We start from the raw sequence: 26,342 nt of genomic DNA on the forward strand, positions 1-26,342 counted from the left end.
TTTTTTGCTGAAGGCCTAATATCATTCATTTTCTGTAGTACTAATAGCAACCATCCAACATGGCAATGAACTCAAGATTGTCATCCATTACCTGTAGACCAAATGGAACCTGGCCAATGCAACAGTACACTTTAAAATTGTCTATGTACAAAACACTGCATTTCAATTTTTTCTAAACTCCTTAAATATCCTATATCTCTTGCCTTAGAAAGCTAAATGTTAACTATTAATTCTAAGATTTTATTTACGATTTAGACAAGTGTTACTTCTACCTAGAGCCAGTATTGTAGCAAAACTTTCCAGCATAGCCTTAAAACAATCTTCAAGCGTGATGATGCGTGTGCTACCCCACCGTTTGTCATCAATACACTAGTGAAACACCAGCATTACCTTAAAACAATCTTCAAGCGTGATGATGTGTGTGCTACCCCACCGCTTGTCATCAATACACTAGTGAAACACCAGCATTACCTTAAAACAATCTTCAAGCGTGATGATGTGTGTGCTACCCCACCGCTTGTCATCAATACACTAGTGAAATACCACATCACATGTTTAGTAATCTCTTAACTTACAAAATCATAATGGCACAACTGTAAACAAACCATGGAAGGGGCAGGAACTAACCCCTTGGCAAGTGGGGTTCAATCCCTGCCTGTTCCATGGTTTGCTAATATAGTAGAATCCTAGTATCTGTGGATTCAGTTTCCACATTTTCAGTTACCCATGGTTTACTGTGGCCCAAAAATAACCCTTAATTTTACTTTATAATGGCCCCAAAACATAAAAGCAGTGATGGTGGCAATTCTTCAAAGCCTAAGAGAAGCTGTCAAGTGCTTCCCATTGGTGCAAAAGTACTAATTCTCCACTTATTGTGTGTAATTTATCAATTAAACTTAATCACTGATAAAGTTTACATACATACATAAGTATGGATATATATGAATAACTTTTATAGCACTCCTCATTTAACAACCGAATTCCGTTCTGTACTTCTTTCATTCTTTCCCCCTCTTACTCTTCCAAGTGCTGCTATGGTTCCAACTCTGTTATATTCCACTAATTATTCAACATCTTCCACTTCAATCGTTTGGTTGGAGAGCTGGTCATAAGTCCGCGCAGTCGTTAAACAGGTAGGTTGTTAAGTAAGGAGTGTCTGTGTAGGGTTAGCTCCTATCTGTAGTTTTGGGCATCCATGGTAGGTCTTGGAACATACCACCCGCAGATACGGGGTACTACTGTAACCTCTTACTTCATCATAAACAACAGCAAGAGAATTTACTTCATGTAGACCACTCCTTCACATGACCTACAGTTACATCAGTAATGTTATTATATTTTATGTGAAGGAGAGAACTCGTGTGGGTAATCCAGTGCAAGGAGTCAGGGAACAGGGTGGAATCTGAACCCAAGGCAAGTGAATCTTAACCCTTAAACTGTCCAAACGTAGATCAACGTTCACTTGCTTATCGCTCAGAACGTAGATCTACGTTTTATTTTACACGCTTTCAAGTGAACGTAGATCTACGTCTGGACAGTTTAAGGGTTAAAACTCACAGGCCAGAGCATAGGGGCCACATAATCCATCTGCTGATTGCATGACATACATTTTACCTCACTAGAATTATACAGTGGACCCCCAGTTTACGATATTATTTCATTCCAGAAGCATGTTCAGGTGCCAGTACTGACCGAATTTGTTCCCATAAGGAATATTGTGAATTAGATAAGTCCATTTCAGACCCCCAAACATACACATACAAATGCACTTACATAAATACACTTACATAATTGGTCGCATTGGGAGCTGATCGTAAACCGGGGGTCCACTGTATTACCATACAAAAAATTTTTAACTAAAGGCATCCCTGGCTTTATGCAGTGGAGACATTCCAAGCTTATAGTACCTCTACTATTAATACTTAATTCTGCAGAAGAAGCTTCAGTGCACTTTTTGAAAGTAGTCAATCACAAACAGCAAATGTATATCGCATATACAAAATTACTAATGGAAATTTACATAAAGTAAACTCGCACATTGTGAGGGTAAACTTTTATTCGACTTCATGTCATCCTTCTTTTCACAGTGATTTTTTTACTAAACCAGCTTTGGTTGACACTTGCTTCTCCACCTATCTAATGCTGTATGACCCTTGTCGGTTTAGCGCTTCCTTTGATAATAATAATAATTCTCCACCTATCCAGTACAGTATACAGTGGACCCCTGAGTTTCGTGATTAATCTGTTCCAGAGAGCCTGCCTAAAGTGGAAATTCCCGAAACTCGAAACCATTTTCCCCATAAGAAATAATGGAAATAAAATTAATCCATTCCAGACACCCAAAAATATTAAAATATTTTTTTTTTCAAATTAAATAAAGATTTATATACTGAAATCAATGAGAAATCAAGTACATGCATATAAAAAATAATAGTAACATTACACTTACCTTTACTGAAGACTTCTAGGTGGATGGAAGACGGGAGGAGGTGATAGGAGGAAGGTGTACACTATTGTTTGGAAGGAGAATCTCCTTCCATTAGGACTTTAGGTAACAAGTCCTTATCTGGGGTTACTTTCCTTCTTCTTTTAATGCCACTGGGAACAACTTGAGACTCACTGGACCCCTGGCGCACAAAATATCTATCCAGAGAGGTCTTTTTCTGGCGTTTCTTTAAGATTTCCCTGAAGTGGGACACAACACTGTCATTGTACGTGTTGCAGATACGGCTTGTTTCAGCTTGGTCAGGGTGATACTTTTCAACAAAACTTTGCAACTCGTTCCACATTCCACACATGTCCTTAATCACTGAAGAAGGCACCTCATCCACTCCCTCTTCCTCCTCCTCTGAAGCAAGTTCCTTGGCTGTGATCTGATGCTGTTCCAGTTGAAGCTCTTGCAGTTCGTCAGTGGTTAGCTCTTCCCTGTGGTCGTCCACCAACTCTTCCACATCCCCGTCACTCACCTCCAACCCCATGGACTTGCCCAATGCCACAACACCTTCCACAACAGGCAGAGGGTCGGCAGGGACAGGGTCTGCCTCAAACCCTTCAAAATCCCTCTGGATCGTGTTCCTCACTTTATTTACCAAAGGGCTTGCACTAGCTTTCCTTGGGTCCATGATGACTTATTTAGCAGTTGCAAGCACAAAAACAATGGATTATTATGAAATGTATTGTATGAACCCGTGGGGTGATGGTCGTGTGTTGGTAAACAATGGCACACTGAGCTTGAATGGCATGGGAGACTGGCTTGGTGTGCGCGGTGACGGGTGGACGGGTACCGGACGGTCACCGAAACACGAGTCTAATCACGAAATTCGAGGCCAAATTTTGCCAAAAAAACTCGCTGAAGGTCAAATTTCATGAAAGTCGAGGCTGCCGAAACTCGAGAGTCCACTGTACTACTGTTTATTATTTTTGGTCCACCTGCTGCAACCTTATCCTAGCTGTAAATTATTCTACCTTCCATCCTACAGATAATTTCAATCCCTGCAGGATCATGCAGCGTTGCACGTTACAATGATCTTAATTTGAATTACAGCGGTACCAACATTATACAACACATCCTGATGCAGACTTCATACACCGTTTGTCTCTTGCAGATTCAATAATCTATTTGTTGAACACCTTACAATTACACATCAATAAATTAATTCATCTCTCAAGCAACAAGACACATGATCAAATAAAAGCAGTAACGAGAATCTGAAGAAACAAAATGCATTAGCAATTTGCTGTAACTCCGGTAATTTTCCTGTGTCCCATAGCTCAGTTGGTAGCACACTCAGCTCACACATTAGGGCCAGTGGTTTGATCCCCAGTACGGGTGGAAACATTTGGGCATGTTTCCTTAAGACATCTGCTGTCCCTGTTCACCTAACAGTAAATAGGTGCCTAGGTGTTAGCTGACTAGTGTGGGTCGCATCCTGGGGACAAAACCTAATTAGCCGAAATGCGCTGTATAACAAGGGGCTTTCTACACAGTACAGTGGACCCCCGCATAACGATCACCTCCGAATGCGACCAATTATGTAAGTGTATTTATGTAAGTGCGTTTGTACGTGTATGTTTGGGGGTCTGAAATGGACTAATCTACTTCACAATATTCCTTATGGGAACAAATTCGGTCAGTACTGGCACCTGAACATATTTCTGGATTGAAAAAATATCGTTAACCGGGGGTCCACTGTACGTCACTGATGTCAGCCAGGTCTGTATACATCGTAGATGTACTTGTAGAAATAAAGTTTACTATTATTAAGCTAAAAACAACAAAGATGCTTCATGTTAAGGCCTAATATCAGTTACTCGAGGCAAGTCTCATGCAACTGACACTCAGCATTCAGGTTTAACATCTGCGCACACTTGCCAGTAAGTGCTATTCCATTGCTTCCATATGTGCAGAAAGCTGAGAGAAATCTTAAATACTGATATGTGAGAATTGCAAGGCATGGCTGGGAATTTAGGAGAAGCAGATGTGTTGCAAGAGTGACTATGTTCATGTTTATGTGCATATATAAATTAATTATATTTTGTGTGTAATAATATTCCTTTGTGGCATAGTAACAGAGCTATATATGTAACTTCCTCCTGACACTTGTTCCACTCATCAACTTCTTTGTGAAGAAATATTTCCTGCCATCACTGTTTTCAAATAATTTTAATAATTTATAAAAATTATTACAATGATTATTATTTTACACTGCCCCAGTCACTCAACCTAGTTAATACTTATCACATTTCCTCTTTCAGTCCTAATAACCCATGCTAGGCATGGGTTATTAGGACTAACTAGAGCAGTACTGCTAACTCATGCTAGGCATGGGTTACTAGGACTAACTAAAGCAATCCTGCTAACCTATACTAGGCATGAGTTAGCAGGACTAACTAGCGCAGTCCTGTGAGCCCATCCTAGGCATGAGTTAATAAGACTGCTCTAGAGCTGCTATTATTTTGTTACAAAGAATAAAAACTCGCAATACCGTGACTGGAACAATACACAAATAACCTGCACGCAGGAGAAACTTAATTACAACTTTACGGTCCCACTCAGATTAGTTAATGGTCTAAGTTGGACTAATATGTTATCCTAAGCTTCACTGCCTTATTAATCTTAAGTTTGTCTTAAGTTAGCCTGAAATTCTCTGCATACAAAGGGACTTTCAGCATTTACACCCAAATGTTACTTACCTTTGTATAAACATTGTATCATGCTGAAATAAACATTATTATTATTATTTTCCTACGTGTGGGTTATATGTGTATTATGTTGTAGTGAAGACACTGTACTTCCCACCTTCACGGCTGTAACATCCCTCCCCCTCCTTCATAGTGAAGACACTGTACTTCCCACCTTCACGGCTGTAACATCCCCCCCTCTCCTTCATAGTGAAGACACTGTACTTCCCACCTTCACGGCTGTAACATCCCCCCCTCTCCTTCGTAGTGAAGACACTGTACTTCCCACCTTCACGGCTGTAACATCCCTCCCCCTCCTTCATAGTGAAGACACTGTACTTCCCACCTTCACGGCTGTAACATCCCTCCCCCTCCTTCATAGTGAAGACACTGTACTTCCCACCTTCACGGCTGTAACATCCCTCCCCCTCCTTCATAGTGAAGACACTGTACTTCCCACCTTCACGGCTGTAACATCCCTCCCCCTCCTTCATAGTGAAGACACTGTACTTCCCACCTTCACGGCTGTAACATCCCTCCCCCTCCTTCATAGTGAAGACACTGTACTTCCCACCTTCACGGCTGTAACATCCCTCCCCCTCCTTCATAGTGAAGACACTGTACTTCCCACATTCACGGCTGTAACATCCCTCCCCTCCTTCATAGTGAAGACACTGTACTTCCCACATTCAGGACTGTAACATCCCTCCCCCTCCTTCATAGTGAAGACACTGTACTTCCCACCTTCACGGCTGTAACATCCCTCCCCCTCCTTCATAGTGAAGACACTGTACTTCCCACCTTCACGGCTGTAACATCCCTCCCCCTCCTTCATAGTGAAGACACTGTACTTCCCACATTCAGGACTGTAACATCCCTCCCCTCCTTCATAGTGAAGACACTGTACTTCCCACATTCACGGCTGTAACATCCCTCCCCCTCCTTCATAGTGAAGACACTGTACTTCCCACATTCACGGCTGTAACATCCCTCCCCCTCCTTCATAGTGAAGACACTGTACTTCCCACATTCAGGACTGTAACATCCCTCCCCCTCCTTCATAGTGAAGACACTGTACTTCCCACATTCAGGACTGTAACATCCCTCCCCCTCCTTCATAGTGAAGACACTGTACTTCCCACATTCAGGACTGTAACATCCCTCCCCCTCCTTCATAGTTCAGGTTCCGTACTGCATAGTCTCTAATTTATGACTACTGTACGCCTCTACAGTTACAAGATATTATCTATGATCGTGGGTTCCTATCTTCTCTTACTCATTGGCCTTACAGTTTTATGACCACTCCAAGCGTACATACCATACACTAACAATCTTAGAAACTGTCTTACCCATCTACCACTCAAAGGAATATGTGATTGTAACTCCTTTGAGGTGATTGTTTCTTTCAATCCAAGGTAGCAACTGTTGGCTCTTTCTTGCTTCCGTTAATGGTAAAATTTACATAGATTGTTTTGAAAGTGATATATATTTCTTTCAAGTGCTTCAGCTGCACTAATATATCAATAATTTAGTTTTTGAGGAAGGGGCTAGTAACCCCTTCTCCTGTATAAATTACTAGATGTAAAAAGAAAGATTTTTTTTTCTTTTTTTTTTGGTCACCCTGCTTTGGTGGGATATGGCTGGTTTGTTAAAAAATATAAATTAAGTTTTGTTTGAGCATACAATGTGTATACATACATCAGTTGTATTACATAGTAATAAGTACGGTAAAAAGATAAACATGGTTTATTGTATTGTACTGAAAAGCTTTTCCTCCACCAGCAACTTATCAACTGAATACCGCCTCTCCTCACTTAATGATGGAGTTCCGTTCCTAATACCTCGTTGATAAACACATTCATCGCTAAACGAGGAGCCTACTATAACGGTAGTGGGTTTATGTCAACTATCTTTGATACTGCTTTAATGTCACCTTTGCACTATTTATAACATTTTTAGTATATTTTTAAATCTTTATATAGTAGTGTACTGTACATTATATATTAGGTATGCATACTGGTCAGAGAGCCCGTCGTAAGTCCCAGTCATTGGTAAACGAGTACGTCACTAAGTGAGGAGACGTTGTATTATCTTAATATGCAATGTATGATTCCTTTTGTATTGATCTCTGAATTAAGGTTTTTTTAAGTGCACCTTTGTGAATGTCTGCAAATGTAATCTTTATAATACAATTGTTATTTCATGTTTCCCTGAATATTTTCCTTCGTTGTCTCTTGCTTGCTAATTTTCAATTATGGATGAAATTACATATATTACTATATTAGCTTAAAGCATTACAACTGTGTGTGTGGTATTGTTTCTTGCAACTAATCTGCTTAACATATTTTCTAGAAATCGTTCTTCTGTCATGTGTCGTAAGAGACGACTAAAATGCCGGCAGCACGGAGCTAATAACTCCTTCTCGTGTATAAATTACTAAATGTAAAAGGAAGAAAGACTTCATAAAAAAAGTCTGGGAGTGAGTACTTGCCTAGTTGTGTTTGCCGAGGTTAAGTCATAGCTCCTGGCTCTGTTTCTTAACCCTTATCAAGCAACTTCAGTGATTTCTGGCCTACAGGGCCTGTAATGGTGAATGTGAACCTTCTCTGGATTATCTTAATGGACACACTGTGCTAAAAAAAAAATTAAATTTGCTATCTTGAATTCCATTTCAGGTATCAACTACCATTTGTTAAGATGTACACATACTTCTTATCATTCTGTAATAATTTCTGTTGTACAGGTGCTCCATGACTTATGATATTTCAAGTTACGATGGTGAAAAGGCGATTACTCTATAGATTCAACTAAAGATAATTACCCAGCATGAAGGCAAGTCCATAACTTGTATTCACTTATTTACTTTTCAATACTGGTATTTAGTTACAGCAATTGTTTATTTACTTATTAAGTGACAGTAGTTAGTTATTTACTTATTTATTTAGCATTCTTCATGGGGAAGTGGGACAGAATTCTTCCTCCGTAAGTCATGCATGTCATAAGAGGCAAGACTAATATGCCGGGAGCAAGGTGCTAATAACACCTTCTACTGTATACATTACTAAATTTAAAGAGAGAAACTTTTGTTTTTCTTTTTGGACCACCCTACCTCAGTGGGATGTGGCTGGTTTGTTGAAAGAAGATTTATTTAGCATATCATATCCACGTTCAACTTACGATATTTTTGACTTACGATGGGTTTGTCCGAACGTAGCTCCATTGTAAGTCAAAGAGAGCCTGTATATGAACAATACAGTGTCTTTTCCACTTATCCACAGTGTCTATGATCTTGTAGCAGATACGTTTCAGGCCCATAGCAACTGTAGCAACCTTAATCAGGTCAGAACTTAAAATTTTCCATTATATGACTCATGAAATAGTAATGAGATGATTGCAAGCAAACCATGGTATGGGTGGGGATTGAACTCGCAGCAAGTGTCGCAAAACTCCAGGCCAGTGCTGACCCAGTGGCCTATGCGCTGGCCTGGAGTTTTACCACTCGTTGTGAGTGGTAACACACCATTGTTTCCATTATACGAATCTTCATTCCGTTGAATGAACCACTAATCACATAAAATGAAATTTGTGCTGCATATAGTAAATTACTTTAAAAAATCGAGCATCGCATAGTGAAATCTGGTATAGCAAATGCACATAAAACAAGGGACTACTGTATTCTCATAGTCTTTCACAAGTTTATACATGATATACTTATCTTCTATTTTATTCTCTTAATGCTGAACCCAATTTCTGGTATACAGTGGAACCTCGGTACTCGAACTTAATTGGTTCCAGAAGGTTGTTCAAGTGCCAATCTGTTCGAGTACCGAACAAATTTTTCCCAACCAATTTTCCTTTTGGTTGTCTGCTATCATTAACCCTCTTACACCCTATGGTGATTTATTTATACAAATATATAATAAACGAAAAATGCGAAGAAACACGAAATAGTTTACAGTGAAGTTCTGGCAGGTCATGTTTCTTTGGTCGAATGCCGAGCAAACAGTCAACTACCGAGCAATTTTTTTTTTTACCGAGCAAAACGTTCAAACACCGAATTATTCGAGTATGGAGCTGTTTGAGTACTGAGGTTCCACTGTATATCTCTGCTCTTTTTCTAGTGTTTTGTCTGAGTGTGAATATTAGACAATAGCTGCAAGATCCTCTCTAGATTTAACCTATTTGCTGAACAATTATATTAGTATCTCTTCAATCATATGTTTATGTATATGCACATGTATATCCACATGTACATGTACTTGGGTCTATTTATAAGCATGTGAAACATAAGCATCCATATATTATACACCAAAATGTATACAGGTCTCCCTCAACATTCGCGTTTTCAACTTTCGCGGGCTTCACACATTCGCGAGTTCCCAACTGCCAAATTCCCAGCCTCCAAATTCCCAGCCGCCAAATTCCCAGCCGCCAAATCATATTTAAGTTTCCCGCCACCTGCGAGTCCCTACTACCCTCCCTCCGACCCCCGCAACTGGCAGCCAGCCCTCCCACCACTCAGTGTGGTGAGTGTTTTGTTTGTTCATTATTTGTTATTAAACTACAGTATAAATAATGTAAACCCATTCATGACTGCATATTGGAATGGCTATTTGGACAGGTATTGGACGGTGACATCATGTGTTTACTCTTGAACACTGCGAAGAATCAAACATTTTTGCTACTGCTAATAATAACAATAGTAGTAGTAGTAGTAGTAGTAGTAGTAATAATAATAATAATAATAATAATAATAATAATAATAATAATAATAATAATAATAATAATAATAATAACAACAATAATAATAATAAGAATAATAATAATAATAATACGATATAATTGAAGAAGGAAATTGTACAAAAATACGAGGGAGTGGTTGACACATCGTCAGTGTGACTTTGTTTATGCTGGAGTGAACATTAGTCTCCGTGCTCTTCCAAACATTTCACAATAATTCATTGTGTTTGGTGCTTGTAGATTGAGTGCGACTGGAGTGGTAGAGGCAGTGGTTGAGGAAGTGGTTGAGGCAGTGGTTGAGACAGTGGGTGAGGCAGTGGTTGAGACAGTGGGTGAGGCAGTGGTTGAGTCAGTGGTTGAGGCAGTGGTTGAGGCAGTGGTTGAGACAGTGGTTGAGGCGCTGGTAGAGGCAGCGGTTGAGGCAATGGTGGAGGCAGCAGTTGAGGCAGTGTTATATAATAACATGTTATAAATAATAACAATACATATTATTAACATTTATTATTATTAACATGTATGTTATTAAATACCACTGTCTCATCTGCTGTCTCACCCACTGCCTCAACTGCTGCCTCACCTACTGCCTCAACCGCTGTCTCACCTACTGCCTCACCCACTGCCTCAACCGCTGTCTCACCTACTGCCTCACCCACTGCCTCAACTGCTGCCTCGCCCACTGCCTCACCCACTGCCTCAACCGCTTCCTCAACCACTGCCTCACCCACTGCCTCACCCACTGTCTCAACCACTGCCTCAACCGCTTCCTCAACCACTGCCTCTACCACTGCCTCTACCACTCCAGTCGCACTCAATCTACAAGCACCAAACACAATGAATTATTGTGAAATGTTTGGAAGAGCACGGGGACTAATGTTCACTCCAGCATAAACAAAGTCACACTGACGATGTGTCAACCACTCCCTCGTATTTTTGTACGATTTCCTTCTTCAATTATATCGTATTATTATTATTATTATTATTATTATTATTATTATTATTATTATTATTACTATTGTTATTATTAGCAGTAGCAGAAATGTTTGATTCTTTGCTGTGTTCAAGAGTAAACACATGATGTCACCGTCCAATACCTGTCCAAATAGCCATTCCAATATGCAGTCATGAATGGGTTTACATTATTTATACTGTAGTTTAATAGCAAATAATGAACAAACAAAACACTCACCACACAGTGGTGGGAGGGCTGGCTGCCAGTTGTGGGGGGTCGGAGGGAGGGTAGTAGGGACTCGCAGTGGTTGAGGAAGTGGTGGAGGCAGTGGTGGAGGCAGTGGTGGAGGCATTGGTGGAGGCAGTGGTGGAGTCTGTGGTATTTAACCCTTTGACTGTCGCGGCCGTATATATACGTCTTACGAGGTACCGTGTTTGACGTATATATACTCATAAATTCTAGCGGCTTCAAATCAAGCAGGAGAAAGCTGGTAGGCTCACATGTGAGAGAATGGGTCTGTGTGGTCAGTGTGCACCATATAAAAAAAATCCTGGAGCACGCAGTGCATAACGAGAAAAAAAACTCCAACCATTTTTTTTAATTAAAATGCCGACTTTGTGGTCTATTTTCGTATAGTATTTATGGTTGTATTCTCATTTTCTTGGTCTCATTTGATAGAATGGAAAACATATTATAGAAGTAGAGGTGATTTTTGATTGATTTTACTATAAAAAGAACCTGGAAATGGAGCTCAAAGTAGGGAAAATGTTTGATTTTTGCCAATGTTCAAAAGTAAACAAATGATGCCATTGTCCAATAAATGTCCAACTAGCCATTCTAATATACAGTCATGAATGGGTTGATGTTATTTATACAATTATTACAGTATTGCAGTAGTCTGCATAACAGTAAGTCTTCTATTTTTTGTTTGAATAAAAATTCAAAATAGAAAGCAAGAGTAATATCAGAGGGGCCTGGAGACATGACTGATGAACAAAGAAAATGTTATTTTAGATCCAGGAATGTCTGCATTGTTCATTCTGGATCTTATTTTGAAATTGTCATATTTTTTAATTTTTGTGAAATTGGCCAAATTGCAAATTTCTGACCACATTATTGGGTAGTTGAAATCGGTAAATGGGCAGTTTCTTGTACTCAATCGATAGAAAAAATGGAGTTCTAAAGAAATAGCTACGAGTTTGGTCGACTGGAATAACGGAATTAGTCGAAAATAGGGCTCAAAGTGGGCGAAATCGCCGATTTGTAAATATCGCCGAGGTTGCTAACTTCGCGAGAGCATAATTCCGTCAGATTTCCATCAAATTTCGTTTTTTTGGTGTCATTACAATCGGGAAAAGATTCTCTATCATTTCATACGAAAAAATAATTTTTTTTTTATAAATTTTGCGACACCAGAAGACACCTCAGGATTGGGGGTTGCGACAGTCAAGGGGTTAATAACATACATGTTATTAAAGTATAACATGTATATATTTAGTACAATTTACGACATTTTCATGTATTTTATGATTGTTCATGGTTCAACAAGTTAAGGAAGCAGTATTGTATTATATTTCCCTACAATATTTTGGGGCACCAAACATTTGTGAGGCTCTTGATCCCCTAACCCTCACGAATGTTGAGGGAGACCTGTACAGTATATCTTGCATGTACTATATACATACATATACGCAAATAAATAATTTGATACAAAACACAGCATACATACACTGTACATGTTGCCATGTACAAGGACAGCCACATCAGTGATTATTTTTAATATATACAACATACACACCCAGAGTGGCAGATGTATGGTCGTCCACACCAACACTTCCCCACCATACACTGAACTACCACGCACTCACCAACACCGAGCTACCACACACTCACCAACACTGAACTACCAGGCTGTGATGGATATGTGGGGCAGCGGGCCTCCAGCAGCAACAGCCTGGTTGACCAGGCGAGCACCAGACGAGCCTGGCCCATGGCCAGGCTCAGAGAGTAGAGAAACTCTCGAAACTCTTCAAAGCTACCATGCACTCACCAACACCGAGCTCAACAACAATGTTCTCCACGCAGGGGCCAGATTTTGAGCTGTATAACAACAAATGCGTAAATAAAAACTATAAGCCCATGATGAAATTTATTTGGACGCTGCAAGAGGTCCCATCTAAGATTCCCATTTAAAAAAGTTCAATGAACATATTTTCATCATTTTTTTCCTCAGCCTAAAAAAAATTTAATAGCAAAGTGATATTACTAGCCACACAGATCAGTAGGTTTTCTTATTGAAAAATTTTATATTAATTACTTTAAATTTTAAAACACTTAAGATTTAATTGCCATGACTATTTACACTCCACTTACACAGAAGATAAACTGAACACTCATGCCTACTTTAATCTGAGTTATTAGGACTATTCTCAGAATGAAGCGATTTGACTAATTCATTATATTCATCCATATTGGCCTCAAAGGTCAAGAGCTGCTCGGTCAAGTCGCTGATCTCGTCTTCGGGTGTGTCGGCAAACATTCGGAGAGGAGGGGCACTCTGACATTCCCGGTAGAACGCTCCCAGGTCATTGCCAGTGTCGTATGTCCCGGCAAATGGCGTTTTCTGTGAAGAAAAAGAAAAATGTCAAAAAGACAGAAGAACTTCTGCAGGTTGAGAGAAAACTTTTACCTAAAAAAACTGGGAGTGGAGGTAAGTGGTTTTTATGACTTGATGTGCTGTTGGAGTGTGAGCAAGGTAACATTTATGAAGGGATTCAGGGAAACCGGTTAGACGGATGCAAGTCCTGGAGGTGGAAAGTACAGTGACTGCACTCTGAAGGGGGGGGGTGGACATATGTTGCAGTTTTTGATCTCTGGCAAGACAGTGATGGAGTGAATGATGATGAAAGTGTTTCTTCATTTCTGAGTCACCTGCCTTGGTGGGAAATGGCCAATGCATTAATGAAAAATAAAAAATGTTCTATAAATATGGTCATTGTCTTATAGTTATTCCATACGGTGCAATTTATTGAAAATGAATATAAAATAAGTGCATTCATGGGCTATTCAACTGAATAACGTATTATAAAATCCCTTTTATGGGCTACTCAACTGAACAGTACATATTATAAAAGCCTTTTTATGGGTTATTCACTTCTAGATGCATTTTTTCAATCACATTTACAAAAAAAAAAAAAACACCCTATATAAATTAGCTTTATTAACCCTTTCAGGGTCCCCAGGCCCTCTCCGAGACTTGTTCTCAGGGTCCCCAAATTTGAAAAAAAAAAATTTTTTTTATGAAAAGATAGAGAATCGTTTCCTGGTTATAATGACACCAAAAGTATGAAATTTGATGGAAAACTTATGGAATTATGCTCTTGCAAAGTTAGCGATGTTTACACATCAGCGATTTTGCCCACTTTGAGCCCTATTTTCAGCCAATTTCAATGTACTAGTCAACAAAAATCATAACTATTTTGCTAAAACTCCATTTTTTCTATCGAATGAGTACAAGAAACCAACCATTTACCCATTTCAACTATCCAATAAAGTGGTCAGAATTTAGCAATTTTGCCAATTTCACAAAAATTTCGAAAGATGGCAATTTCCAAATAGGGTCCAGAATAAACAAGAAAGACATTCCTGGCACTAAAATAACAAGTTCTCTGTTCATTAGTCACATCCCCAGGCCCCTCTTATATTTCTTTGGCTTTCCACTTTGAATTTTTATTCTTACAAAAAATAGAAGATTTACTGTTATGCAGACTACTGCATTAGTGTAGAATTGGTATAAATAATATCAGCGCACTTGTGAAAGAATATTAGACTCACCAGTTGACATGTATTGGACGCGTGGCATGATTTGTTTACTTTTGAACTTTGGTAAAAATCGAACATTTCTGCTACTTTGAGCTCAATTTCAAGGTACTTTTAATTGTAAAACCAGTCAAAATCATCTCAATTTCTGTACTATGTCTTCCATTCTATAAAATGAGACCAAGAAAATTAGAATACAACAATAAATACCGTACGAAAATACAGTGCAAAGTCGCTGTTTTAATCCAAAATCACGGTCAATGTTTTTTTTTCTCATTATGCACTGTGTGCTGCAGGATTTTTTTTATACTGCACACACTGACTACATAGACCCATTCTTTCATATGTAGGCCTACCAGCTTTCTCTCACTAGAACTGAGGGTGCTAGAATTTAGGCGTACTAGTACGTCAAAAACCCTGGGGCGTACACTGTACTAGTACGGCCGAAACCCTGAAAGGGTTAAGGAACTGGCTCTACCATTTATAATATTAGCTTTATAGATAGTCTGCATGTGACATGGTGATCCTCCGGCATGTTGGTGATCTAGCTTAGGCCAGTGCTGAGAAAACAGACACAATTGCAGAATAATGCAGTCTTTTAATGACTACATTTTGCCCACCATGTGGGCAAAACGTGCTTGTTCTCGGGGTTCTTTAGGTAAGGGCGAGGTAGCAATGGCACCAGTAGATGAGGCTGTTAACCCTTAAACGGTCCAAACGTATATATACGTTTTCTCGCGTAGTGCCCCAAACATATATATATATACGTTCTCTCGCGTAGTGCCCCAAATGTATATATACGTTTCATTTTTCATTCATTCAACATTGGCACGATAGGCCTGAGTCACCTAGACATGAGAGAATGGGTGTGCGCACTCAGTGTGCGCCATATGAAAAAAAATTGGGGACGCCTGGGTACCACATGCTCTCTTTTCCTATAAAAAAAAACTTTTTTTTTTCTCAAAATATTCGGGGTGCTGCGCAGGTGAACGTATATATACGTTTGAACCGTTTAAGAGTTAAACCATGCTCAAACACAAAGACAGAGCCTGGCTTTTATCAATGTCTACTCTCAGGGTCTGACTGCAATCTAACCCCTACAGGCTAGCTTGGCACAGTTCAAATGGGGAAGTCAAATAATGCTAGAATCATGTACAGTGGGATGGTGCATACAAGGTATTGGCACGTAAGGTATAAGGGCTGGGCACTGTGACACAGGATCGAATCCTGGCTAGCTGCAGTTCTGATAATGATTCAGAATCACTTGTTTTGTGATTTCATTAATATACATGTATATGCAGTGGAACCTCGGTATATGACCAGCTCCCTATTCGAACAGAGCTCAGCACTCGACCAAACAAATACAACCTGCCAGAATTTCACTGTAAACTACAGTGGACCCCCGCATAACGATCACCTCCGAATGCGACCAATTATGTAAGTGTATTTATGTAAGTGCGTTTGTACGTGTATGTTTGGGGGTCTGAAATGGACTAATCTACTTCACAATATTCCTTATGTGAACAAATTCGGTCAGTACTGCCACCTGAACATACTTCTGGGTTGAAAAAATATCGTTAACCGGAGGTCCACTGTATTTCATGTTTCTTCGCATTTTTTGGTGTTTTTTGTACTATTTGTTTAAACAAGTCACCATGGAGCCTACGAAGATTAGTGATAACAGCCAACCAAACAGAAAATTGGTTGGGAAGAACTTGTTCGATACTCAAACGGAGCGGCACTTAAACACCCTTCTGGAGTGAATTAAGGTCGCATACCTAGGTTCCACTGTACTACACAATTCTCACACCACTGACATAGTCAATAAAGTATCACATTATACTGTATTTATGGCTATTTTCCAAAGTCTTGGTATTTTATATAATTTATCTCCATTGTACCTGTGGTGCTGTGTTTACCTCTCCTAAGGTTAGGTTAGGTAAGATTTGTCAGATTGTAATAAAGTTGGTAGAATTACCAACAATATGTAAAGTAAAAGGACACAAGTGCAACTAATGTGACACTTTATTGTGGCAATGTTTCGCTCTCCAGGAGCTTTATCAGGTAACAAGATAAGTGTTTCCTGACGCAGGTCTCAGTCATATCATGACCAACCACTGGAGCTTTTGGTCATCTGACCGAGGCCTTCCACTGGCTTACCACTCCACCACTTTAAAAATTATGGTTATAATATACCTCTCCTAAATCTGAACAAAACCATATATCTGAAACTTAATACTGCACCTCACCACTATCAATTCTGTTGCTAAAAGAATTAATAATGAAGAAGAAATGTGGATACTTGCAGTTTGGAGGGACATCTGAACTGTAGCATCAGTGTGTCTGATGAGACAGTGGTAGAGTGAATGATGCTGAAACTGTTTTTTTCTTTTCTGGTTACCCTACCTCAGCGGGAGATGGCCAATACGTTAAAAACAAAATATATCGTAAAAATTATAATAATAGTAGTAGTAATAATTCAAGAACAAAAAGGCACAATATCGTGACTGGAACAATGCACAAACAACCCGCACACAGGAGAGAGATGTTTACAATGTTTCAGTCCAACTTGGACCATTTACAAAGTCACACAGTGTGACTTTGTAAATAACCCAAGTTGGAACAAAACACTGTCATAAGCTTCTCTCTCCTGTGCACTGGTTATTTGTGTAATAATAATTATAATAATGTTAAGTTAAAAGTTTATTTTAAAATTTTGAAGCATTGATACTTTTTATTTGTAATATAGTATTTTTTTCAACACATCAGCTGTTTCCCACCAAGGTGGCCCCAAAAAAAGAAGAAACACTTTCATCATTACTTACTCCATTCACTGTTTTGCCAGAAGCATGCCGATACTACAGTTCAAATATTGCAACGTATCTCCGCACCTCCTTCAGAGTGCAGGCAATGTACTTCCCACCTCCAGGACTTAAGCCCAGTTAACCTGTTTTCCTAAATCCCTTAATAAGAGTCGCCGTGCTCATACTCCAACAGAATGTCGTCATAAAATCCATTTGTTTCCACTTGCTCCTAACACGCTTGCTGGAAGTTCAAGCCCCTTGCATACAAAACCTCCTTTACCCCCTCCCTCCAGCCTTTTCTAGGATGACCCCTACCCCGCCTTCCTTCCAATAGAGATTTATACGCCTTCCAAGTCATTCTATTTTGTTCCATCCTTTCTAAATGTCTGAACTACCTCAACAACTCCTCTGGATAATACTTTTAAAAACCTTGCACCACCTCCTAAATTCCAAGCTACTGATTCTTTGCATAATACGTATTTACACCACACATTGCCTTCAGACATGACATCTGCACTGCCTCCAGCCTTCTCCTTACCAAAACATTCATCACCCATGCTTCACATCCATATAACTATACTCTCATACATTCTCCTCTCTGCTTGCATGAATAATGTTGTCTCCACAGATTCCTCAGTGCACCAGACATCTTTTTTCCCTTCATCGACCCTATGATTCACCTCGTCTTTCACAGACCCATCTGCTGACAAGTCCATGCCCAAATATCTGAACACATTCACTTCCTCCATACTCTCTCCCTCCAATCTGATATCCAATCTTTCACTTCCTAAATTTTATCCTCATTACCTTACTCTTTCCTATATTCACTTTTAATTTTCTTCTTTTAGACACCTTCCCAAATTCATCCACCAACCTCTGCAACTTCTCTACAGAATCTCCCAAAAGCACAGTGTCATCAGCAAAAAGCAGCTATGAAAACTCCCACTTTGTGTTAGATGTTTTATCTTTTAATCCCACAACTCTTGCCAACACCAGAGAATTCACTTCTCTTACAACCCCATCTATAAATATACTGAACAACCATGGTGGCATCACACATCCCTGTCTAAGGCCTACTTTTACTGGGAAATAATCTCATTCTCTTACATACTCTAACCTGAGCCTCATTATCCTCATAAAGACTCTTACTGCTTTCAGTAACCTACCTCCTATTCCATTCACTTGCAACATCTGCCACATTGCTCTCCTATCCACCCTATCATATGCCACTTTCCAAATCCATAAATGCAACGAAAACCTCTTTACCCTCATCTAAATACTGTTCACCTATATGTTTCACTGTAAACACTTGGTCTACACACCCCCTACCTTTCCTAAAGCCTCCTTGTTCCTCTCTGATCCTACTCTCCATCTTGTTCCTTCAATAACAACTCTACTATACACTTTAGTATACTCAATAGGTTGAGTCTCCTATAATTCTTACACTATCTTTTGTCCCCTTTGCCTTAATACAAAGGAACTATGCACACTCTCTGCCAGTCCCTAGGTAATATATTATGTGTTTACATTTTAAAATACAATGTTCTATTAAGTGCCCCTGTATCTGTCCACACTTTATATCTCTTGTGACTGATATTATTTTTTTCATTAACACATTGGTCATTTTCCATGAGGCAGGGCAACCCAAAAGAGAAGAAACTCTCTCACCATCATTCACTCCATCACTGTCTTGCCAGAGGCATGCCTACACAACAGTTAAAACTGCAGCATACCAACACCCCTTCTTCAGAGCGCAGACACTGTACTTCCCACCTCCAGGACTCAAGTTCGGCTAACCAGTTTCCCTGAATCCCTTCGTACAATGGCTGTTCAAAGGTGAATGACATTTGGGCGTACATGCAGAGAATTTCGGGGAAACTTAAGACTAAATATTTATTACCACCAACATGAAGGAACCTTCCTTGAGAGGCATACATTATTACAGTCTAGAAGTGACGATGTTTTGTAATCTGCTCGTCTTGCAACTTTCTCCGCAGATAATGTTTACTCGACACATTTTGTTACGATGGGCTATGGATCTGTTATTCCCTATCTCTTGTTCTACATTTTCAACCTTATCTGCTACTTCTGTTTAACAAGTGGATCTCTAAGAAAGTAAAACTTACCAGCTCTATCATGACTGTGTCAGCCTCAGAGAGAGAGAGAGAGCAAGAGTGAGAGAATGAGAGTGAAAGAATGAGAGTGAGAGAGTGAGAGTGAGACAGTGAGAGAGTGAGAGGGTGAGAGAGTGAGAGGGTGAGAGAGTGAGAGTGAGAGAGAGTGAGAGAGAGTGAGAGAGAGTGAGAGACAGAGTGAGAGACAGAGTGAGAGAGAGAGTGAGAGTGAGAGTGAGAGTGAGAGAGAGTGAGAGAGTGAGAGAGAGTGAGAGAGAGTGAGAGAGAGTGAGAGAGAGTGAGTGAGAGTGAGAATGAGACAGTGAGAGTGAGAATGAAAGAGAGAGATGGAATAAGACATACCAGCTCAACCATAACAAAATCAGCTTCTTCCTTGAGGTGTGCTGAAGTAGTGGACTTGTGTGAACCATCAGAGGTTGTCATGAGAGTCTTCTCCGCAGCTTCGTGTTGAGGTATGCCACCCGTTGCTCCACTCACTGCACCTCCTCTCTCCTGAAACTTCACAAAGATAATTACCTACTCACTCCTTTGATTCCAGGTGATCAAAATATTGTAATAATGTTGCTAGAATTACCCACAATATGTTAGGTAAAAGAACACACGTGCAACTAATTTTTTTTTTTATTAAAACACTGGCCATTTCCCACCCTGGCAGGTTGACTTGAAAAAGAAGAAATGCTTTCATCATCACTCACTCCATCACTGTCTTGCCAGAGGCATGCCTACACTACAGTTGAAAAACAGCAACATATCAACACCCGTCCTTTAGAGTGCAGACACTGTACTTCCCACTTCCAGGACTCAAGTCCAGCTAACTGATTTCCATGAATCCCTTCATAAATGTTACCTTGCTCACACTCCAACAGCAAGTCATAAAAACCATTCACCTCCACTCAAGCACACCAGTAAAGGCTTGACAAAGCTCCTGGAGATGAAATGTTGCCATAATAAAATGTCATATTAGTTGCACTTGTCCTTCTGCTAATCAAAATCTTCCATAAAATCCTTTTACATTTCTAACTATAACTTTTGTTTTTCCTTTCGGGTCGCCGCCTCAGTGGAATACCGCTGATGCGTTGAAAGGATTTCTAACTAAAGAACGCTGAACTGAACTGAATAACAAAAAAGGGCACAATACCATGATTGGAACGATACACAAATAACCCGCACATAGAAGAGAGGAGCTTACGATGACATATCGGTCCGACTTGGACCATTTACAAAGTCACACTGTGCGTGAATTGAATTGAGGCCATAAAAGAAAGCTTTTCGTAAAATATGTTACTGTTACTGAGCATAACTCTGTATAAAGAACCCTTAATGTAACCAACTTCTGTAATAACTGTCAAATCTACTGAGTAATATAACTGAGGTAGTATAACTGAGCAGTATAATTGTGAATAGTGTGTATAATATTATATTACAGTGTTACAGTGTCTTTTAATTCATTTTTAACATTGTTCAGATTTAATAGACACTCAGAAAATCCCCCAACAATTAATTTCTTATATCGAGGGTTTATTGTACACGTGATCCTCGTCTTACGATGGTTCAGCAATTACTTTAGCGGTGGAACTTAACCCTTTCAGGGTCCAAGGCCCAAATCTGGAGTCACGCACCAGTGTCCAAGAATTTAAAAAAAAAAAATTTGTTATTTTTTCTTATGAAATCGTAGAGAATCTTTTTGTGAAGGTAATAAAACAAAAAGTACGAAATTTGGTGGAAAATTGACGAAATTATGCTCTCACGAATTTTGATGTGTCAGCGATATTTACGAATCGGCGATTTTGCCGACTTTGACTCCCATTTTAGGCCAATTACATTATTCCAATCAACCAAATTCTTAGCTATTTCACTAGTATTACTTCTATTCTATCGATTGAGCACAAGAAATCGCCAAGTCAACTGTTTCAACTACAAAATAAAGTGATCGGAAATTGTTAATTTGGCCAATTTAACACAAAGTTCAAAATATTCCAATTTCAAAATAGGGTCCAGAATGAACAATGTAGGCATTCCTGGCACTAAACTAACATTTCCTCTGTTCATTAGTTATGTTTTGAGGCTTTACAAATAAATTCCATTTTGATTTTTATTCACACCAAAAAATAGAAGATTCACTGTTATGCAATACTGTAATAATTGTATAAATATCATCACCATATTTGTGAATGTATATTAGACCCACCAGCTGACGTGTATTAGACGTGTGAGGTCGTTTGTTTACTCTTGAATATCGGCAAAAATTTAACATTTCTGCTACTTTGAGCTCAGTTTGAAGCCATTTCCAGTGCTAAAACCAATCAAAATCATCTCTATTTCTGTAATATGTCTTCCATTCTATCAAATGAGACCAAGAAATCGCAAATACAACTATAAAAAACATACGAAAAAACACTGCAAAGTTGCTGTTTTAATCGAAAAATCATGATTTCATTTTTTTTCTCTCATTATACACAGTGTGCTGCAGGATCTGTTTTATGTGGTGCACACATACCACATAGATGTATTCTCTCATATCTAGGCCCAAATGTACCACTCACAGTTTATCAGAGTGAGCTGAGCTCATGGCGTAGATCTACGGTTTGGACCCTGAACGTAAAGCCGTAGATCTACGGGACGGACCCTGAAAGGGTTAAGGTAACAAGTCCATAACTTGTATTCATTTATTTACTTTTCAATACTGGTACTTAAGTTACAGTAATTACTTATTTACTTATACGGTGGCAGTAGTTATTTATTTACTTATTAATTTAGCATATCGTATTCATAATCGAGGTACTACTACCATCCTGCCGAGTGTAAAACAAAAGCCTATAATTGTTTTACATGATGGTAGGATTGCTGGTGTCTTTTTTTTCTGTCTCATAAACCTGCAAGATTTCAGGTACGTCTTGCTACTTCTACTTACACTTAGGTCACACTACACATGCAAGTACAAGCATATATATATACAGTGGAATCCCGAATATCAGCCTTAATTTGTTCCAGAAAGCTGTTTGAGTGCCGTTTCCGAACGAATTTGTTCCCCTAAGGAATAATGTAAATCAGATTAGTCTGTTTCAGACCCACAAAAATATACCTTTGAAAACGCTTACAAAAATGCACTTACAGAATTGTTTGAGTTGGGAGCTGTTCAAAATTTGAGGTGCCACTGTATATACACTGTATATACACACCCCTCTGGGTTTTCTTCTATTTTCTTAACCCTATCAGGGTCGACAGGCCCTCTCCCAGACTTGTTCTCAGGGTCGACAAATTTAAAAACAAAAAAAATTCTTATGAAAAGATAGGGAATCTTTACCCGACCATAATGACACAAAAAGTAGAGAAATTTGATGGAAAACTTATGGAATTATGCTCTCGCGAAGTTAGCGGTCTCGACGATGTTTACGTATCAGCGATTTTGCCCATTTTGAGCCCTAATTTTGGCCAATTGCAATGTACTAGTCAATAAAAATCATAACTATTTCGCTAGAATTCCATTTTTTCTATCGAATGAGTACAAGAAACCACCCATTTACCGATTTCAACTATCCAATAAAGTGGTCAGAATTTAGCAATTTTGCCAATTTCACACAAATTTCAAAAGATGCCAATTTCCAAATAGGGTCCAGAATAAACAAGAAAGACATTCCTGGCACTAAAATAAAATTTCCTCTGTTCATTAGCCATGTCCCCAGGCCCCTCTTATATTCTTTTGTTTTCCACTTTGAATTTTTATTCTCACAAAAAAATAGAAGATTTACTGTTATGCAGACTACTGCATTAGTGTAGAAATGGTATAAATAATATCAGCGCACTTGTGAAAGAATATTAGACTCACCAGTTGACGTGTATTGGATGCGTGGCATGATTTGTTTACTTTTGAACTTTGGCAAAAATCAAAGATTTCTGCTACTTTGAGCTCAATTTCAAGATACTTTTCATTGTAAAACCAATCAAAATCGTCTCAATTTCTGTAATATGTCTTCCATTCTATAAAATGAGACCAGGAAAACTAGAATACCATCATAAATACCATACAAAAATACAGTGCAAAGTCGCTGTTTTAAATCAAAAACACTGTCAAAGTTTTTTTTTCTCATTACGCACTGTGTACTGCAGGATTTTTTTTATACTGCGCACACTGACCATATAGACCCATTCTTTCATATGTAGGCCTACCAGCTTTCACTAGATTTGAGGGCACTAGAATTTAGGTGTACTAGTGTGTCAAAAACCCTGGTGCGTAAGCCGTACTAGTACATCAGAAACCCTGAAAGGGTTAATAGTTCTTGTTCTTGTTTATTTCCTTCTATCTCCATGGGGAAGTGAAATAGAATTCTTCCTCCATAAGCCATGTGTGTCATAAGAGGCAACTAACATGCCGAGAGCAAGGTGCTAGTAACACGTTCTCCTGTATACATTACTAAAGTACAATAAGAAAAACTTCCATTTTTCTTTTTAGGCCACCCTGCCTCGGTGGGATAGGGCTGGTTTGATAAAAAAAAAATCACATTCGACTTACGATATTTTTAACTTATAATGGGTACATCGGAACTTAACCCATTATGAGGAGCACCTGTACATACAGGCTGCCTGGCATTGCAAGGAATGAGATAACAGTCTTTCTGCTTTGTTCAGACTTTGTACAATTTTGATATTTGTTTGTGACAATATCAAAAGTGCACTCACTCCTAACACACTCATGCTCGCTTGCTGGAAATCCAAGCCCCTCACACACAAAACCTCCTTTACCCTCTCCCCCCAACCTTTCCTAGGCCAACCCCTACTCCACCTTCCGTCCACTAGAGATTCGTATGCTCTCCAAGTCATTCTATTTTCTTCCATCCTGTCTTAATGTCCTAACCACCTCAACAAACCCTCCTCAGCCCTCTGGATAATACTTTTAGTCCCTGCACCTTCTACTAATTTCCAAACTACAGATTCTCTGCATTATATTGACACTACACACTGCATTCAGACATGACATCTCCACTGCCTCCAGCTTTCTTGTTGCAATATTCACCACCCACGCTTCACACCAATATAAGAGCATTGGTATAACTATATTCTCATACATTCCCTTCTTTGCTCCCATGGGCAAAGCTCTTTGTCTCCACAGACTCCTCAGTGTGCCACTCACCTTTCTTCCTTATCATTTCTATGATTCACCTCATCTTTAATAGACCCATCTACTGACACGTCCACTCTCAAATATCTGAATACATTCACTTCCTTCATACTCTCTCCCTGATATCTAATCTTTCATTACCTGAATTATTTGTTATCCTCATTACTTTACTCTTTCCTATATTCACTTTTAATTTTCTTCTTTCACATACCCTACCAAATTCATCCACCAACCTCTGCAACTTCTCTTCAGAATCTCCCAAAAGCACAGTGTCATCAGCAAAGAGCAACTGTGACAACTCCCACTTTGTGTTAGATTCTTTATCTTTTAACTCCACACCTCTTGCCAAGACCTTCACATTTACTTCTCTTACAACCCCATCTATAAATATACTGAACAACCACGGTGACATCACACATCCCGGAACAGGTAAAGGATCCCCTGACTACTTATAAATTTAGAACTTTGATAAAAAACTATCTTCTCTCTCAATACCAGTTCAACCAAAACAAATGCTAATTAGTTACATTATGTGACCTCTAGACTTTTAAACTTCTGCCAGTCCAAGAAATATTACTGAACCAAAATTTGTAATATTATTTTTATTTCCAACTTCAGGATTATTAGTCTTAAAAACCTCCACCTTGACAACCTCGCATTAGTATTAAGAATAAATAAAACAGCAAGTGTGCGTGAGCGTATTTGATAGGAGTGAATGGAGACAAATGGTTTTTAATACTTAACGTGCCGTTGGAGTGCGAGCAAAGTAACATTTACGAAGGGATTCAGGGAAACTGGCAGGCTGGACTTGAGTCCTGGAGATGGGAAGTACAGTGTCTGCACTCTGAAGGAGGGGTGTTAATGTTGCAGTTTTATAACTGTAGTGTAAAGCTCTCCTCTGGCAAGACAGTGGAGTGAATGATGATTAAAGTTTTTCTCTTTTGGGCCACCCTGCCTTGGTGGGAACTGGCTGATGTGTTAATAAATAAAAAATAATAAATAAATAAATAAAACTAATAAATGTACGGTTAACCATTACTATCTTGTCTAGTTTTAAGTAGTTACTATGTACTACAGTGGAACCTCAGTTTTCGTGATTAATCAGTTCGAAAAAGTCTGACAATAATCCAAATCGTACAAAAACTGAAGCAATATTTCCCATAAAAAATAATGTAAATCCAATTAATCCATTCCAGTCACCCAAAAATATTAACAAAAAATTATATTGACAGTTTGGAGTTTGACTTTTAAACTGTTGTAATTATGTGTGAGTGAGGTGAAAGTGTTGAATGATGATGAAAGTATTTTCTTTTTTGGGGATTTTCTTTCTTTTTGGGTCACCCTGCCTCGGTGGGAGACGGCCGACTTGTTGAGAGTAAAAAAAAAAAAAGAACCTATAGTTTAACATACAAACTAGGGCATGCCGAGATTCCAATGTATTATCTGTCTAGTTTTCAGTAGTTTCTATGTACTAGGATTTGTCTGCCCAAAATGCCCCTACATAATAGAGGCTTTATTGGCACTTAACAAATCAAAATTGTAATTACACATTGTAACCTTTACAAAGAAATAAACCTTTATCTTTATCTTATCTTTAT

The 26,342-nt window shown here is 38.9% G+C and overlaps 1 protein-coding gene across 3 annotated transcripts in view; it reads right to left on the reverse strand.

Annotated features, from left to right (window-relative positions):
* Positions 1–13,005: 13,005 nt before the first annotated feature.
* Positions 13,006–26,342, reverse strand: part of Atg13 (Autophagy-related 13) — a 76,468-nt gene continuing 63,131 nt past the window's right edge. For 2 of the 3 annotated variants that reach the window (XM_053788843.2, XM_053788841.2), the window contains 2 exons: positions 19,971–20,126; positions 13,006–13,493 (listed from right to left, as the gene is read on the reverse strand). In XM_053788843.2, coding sequence (XP_053644818.1) covers positions 13,275–13,493; positions 19,971–20,126 — 375 coding nt within the window. In that variant the 3' untranslated portion in view covers positions 13,006–13,274. The remainder of the gene's footprint in view (positions 13,494–19,970; positions 20,127–26,342) is intronic. The other variant, XM_053788842.2, reaches the window with a different exon arrangement.

The sequence above is a fragment of the Cherax quadricarinatus genome, chromosome 89 (assembly GCF_038502225.1).
Source record: "Cherax quadricarinatus isolate ZL_2023a chromosome 89, ASM3850222v1, whole genome shotgun sequence".
Classification (NCBI taxonomy): Eukaryota; Metazoa; Arthropoda; class Malacostraca; order Decapoda; family Parastacidae; genus Cherax; species Cherax quadricarinatus.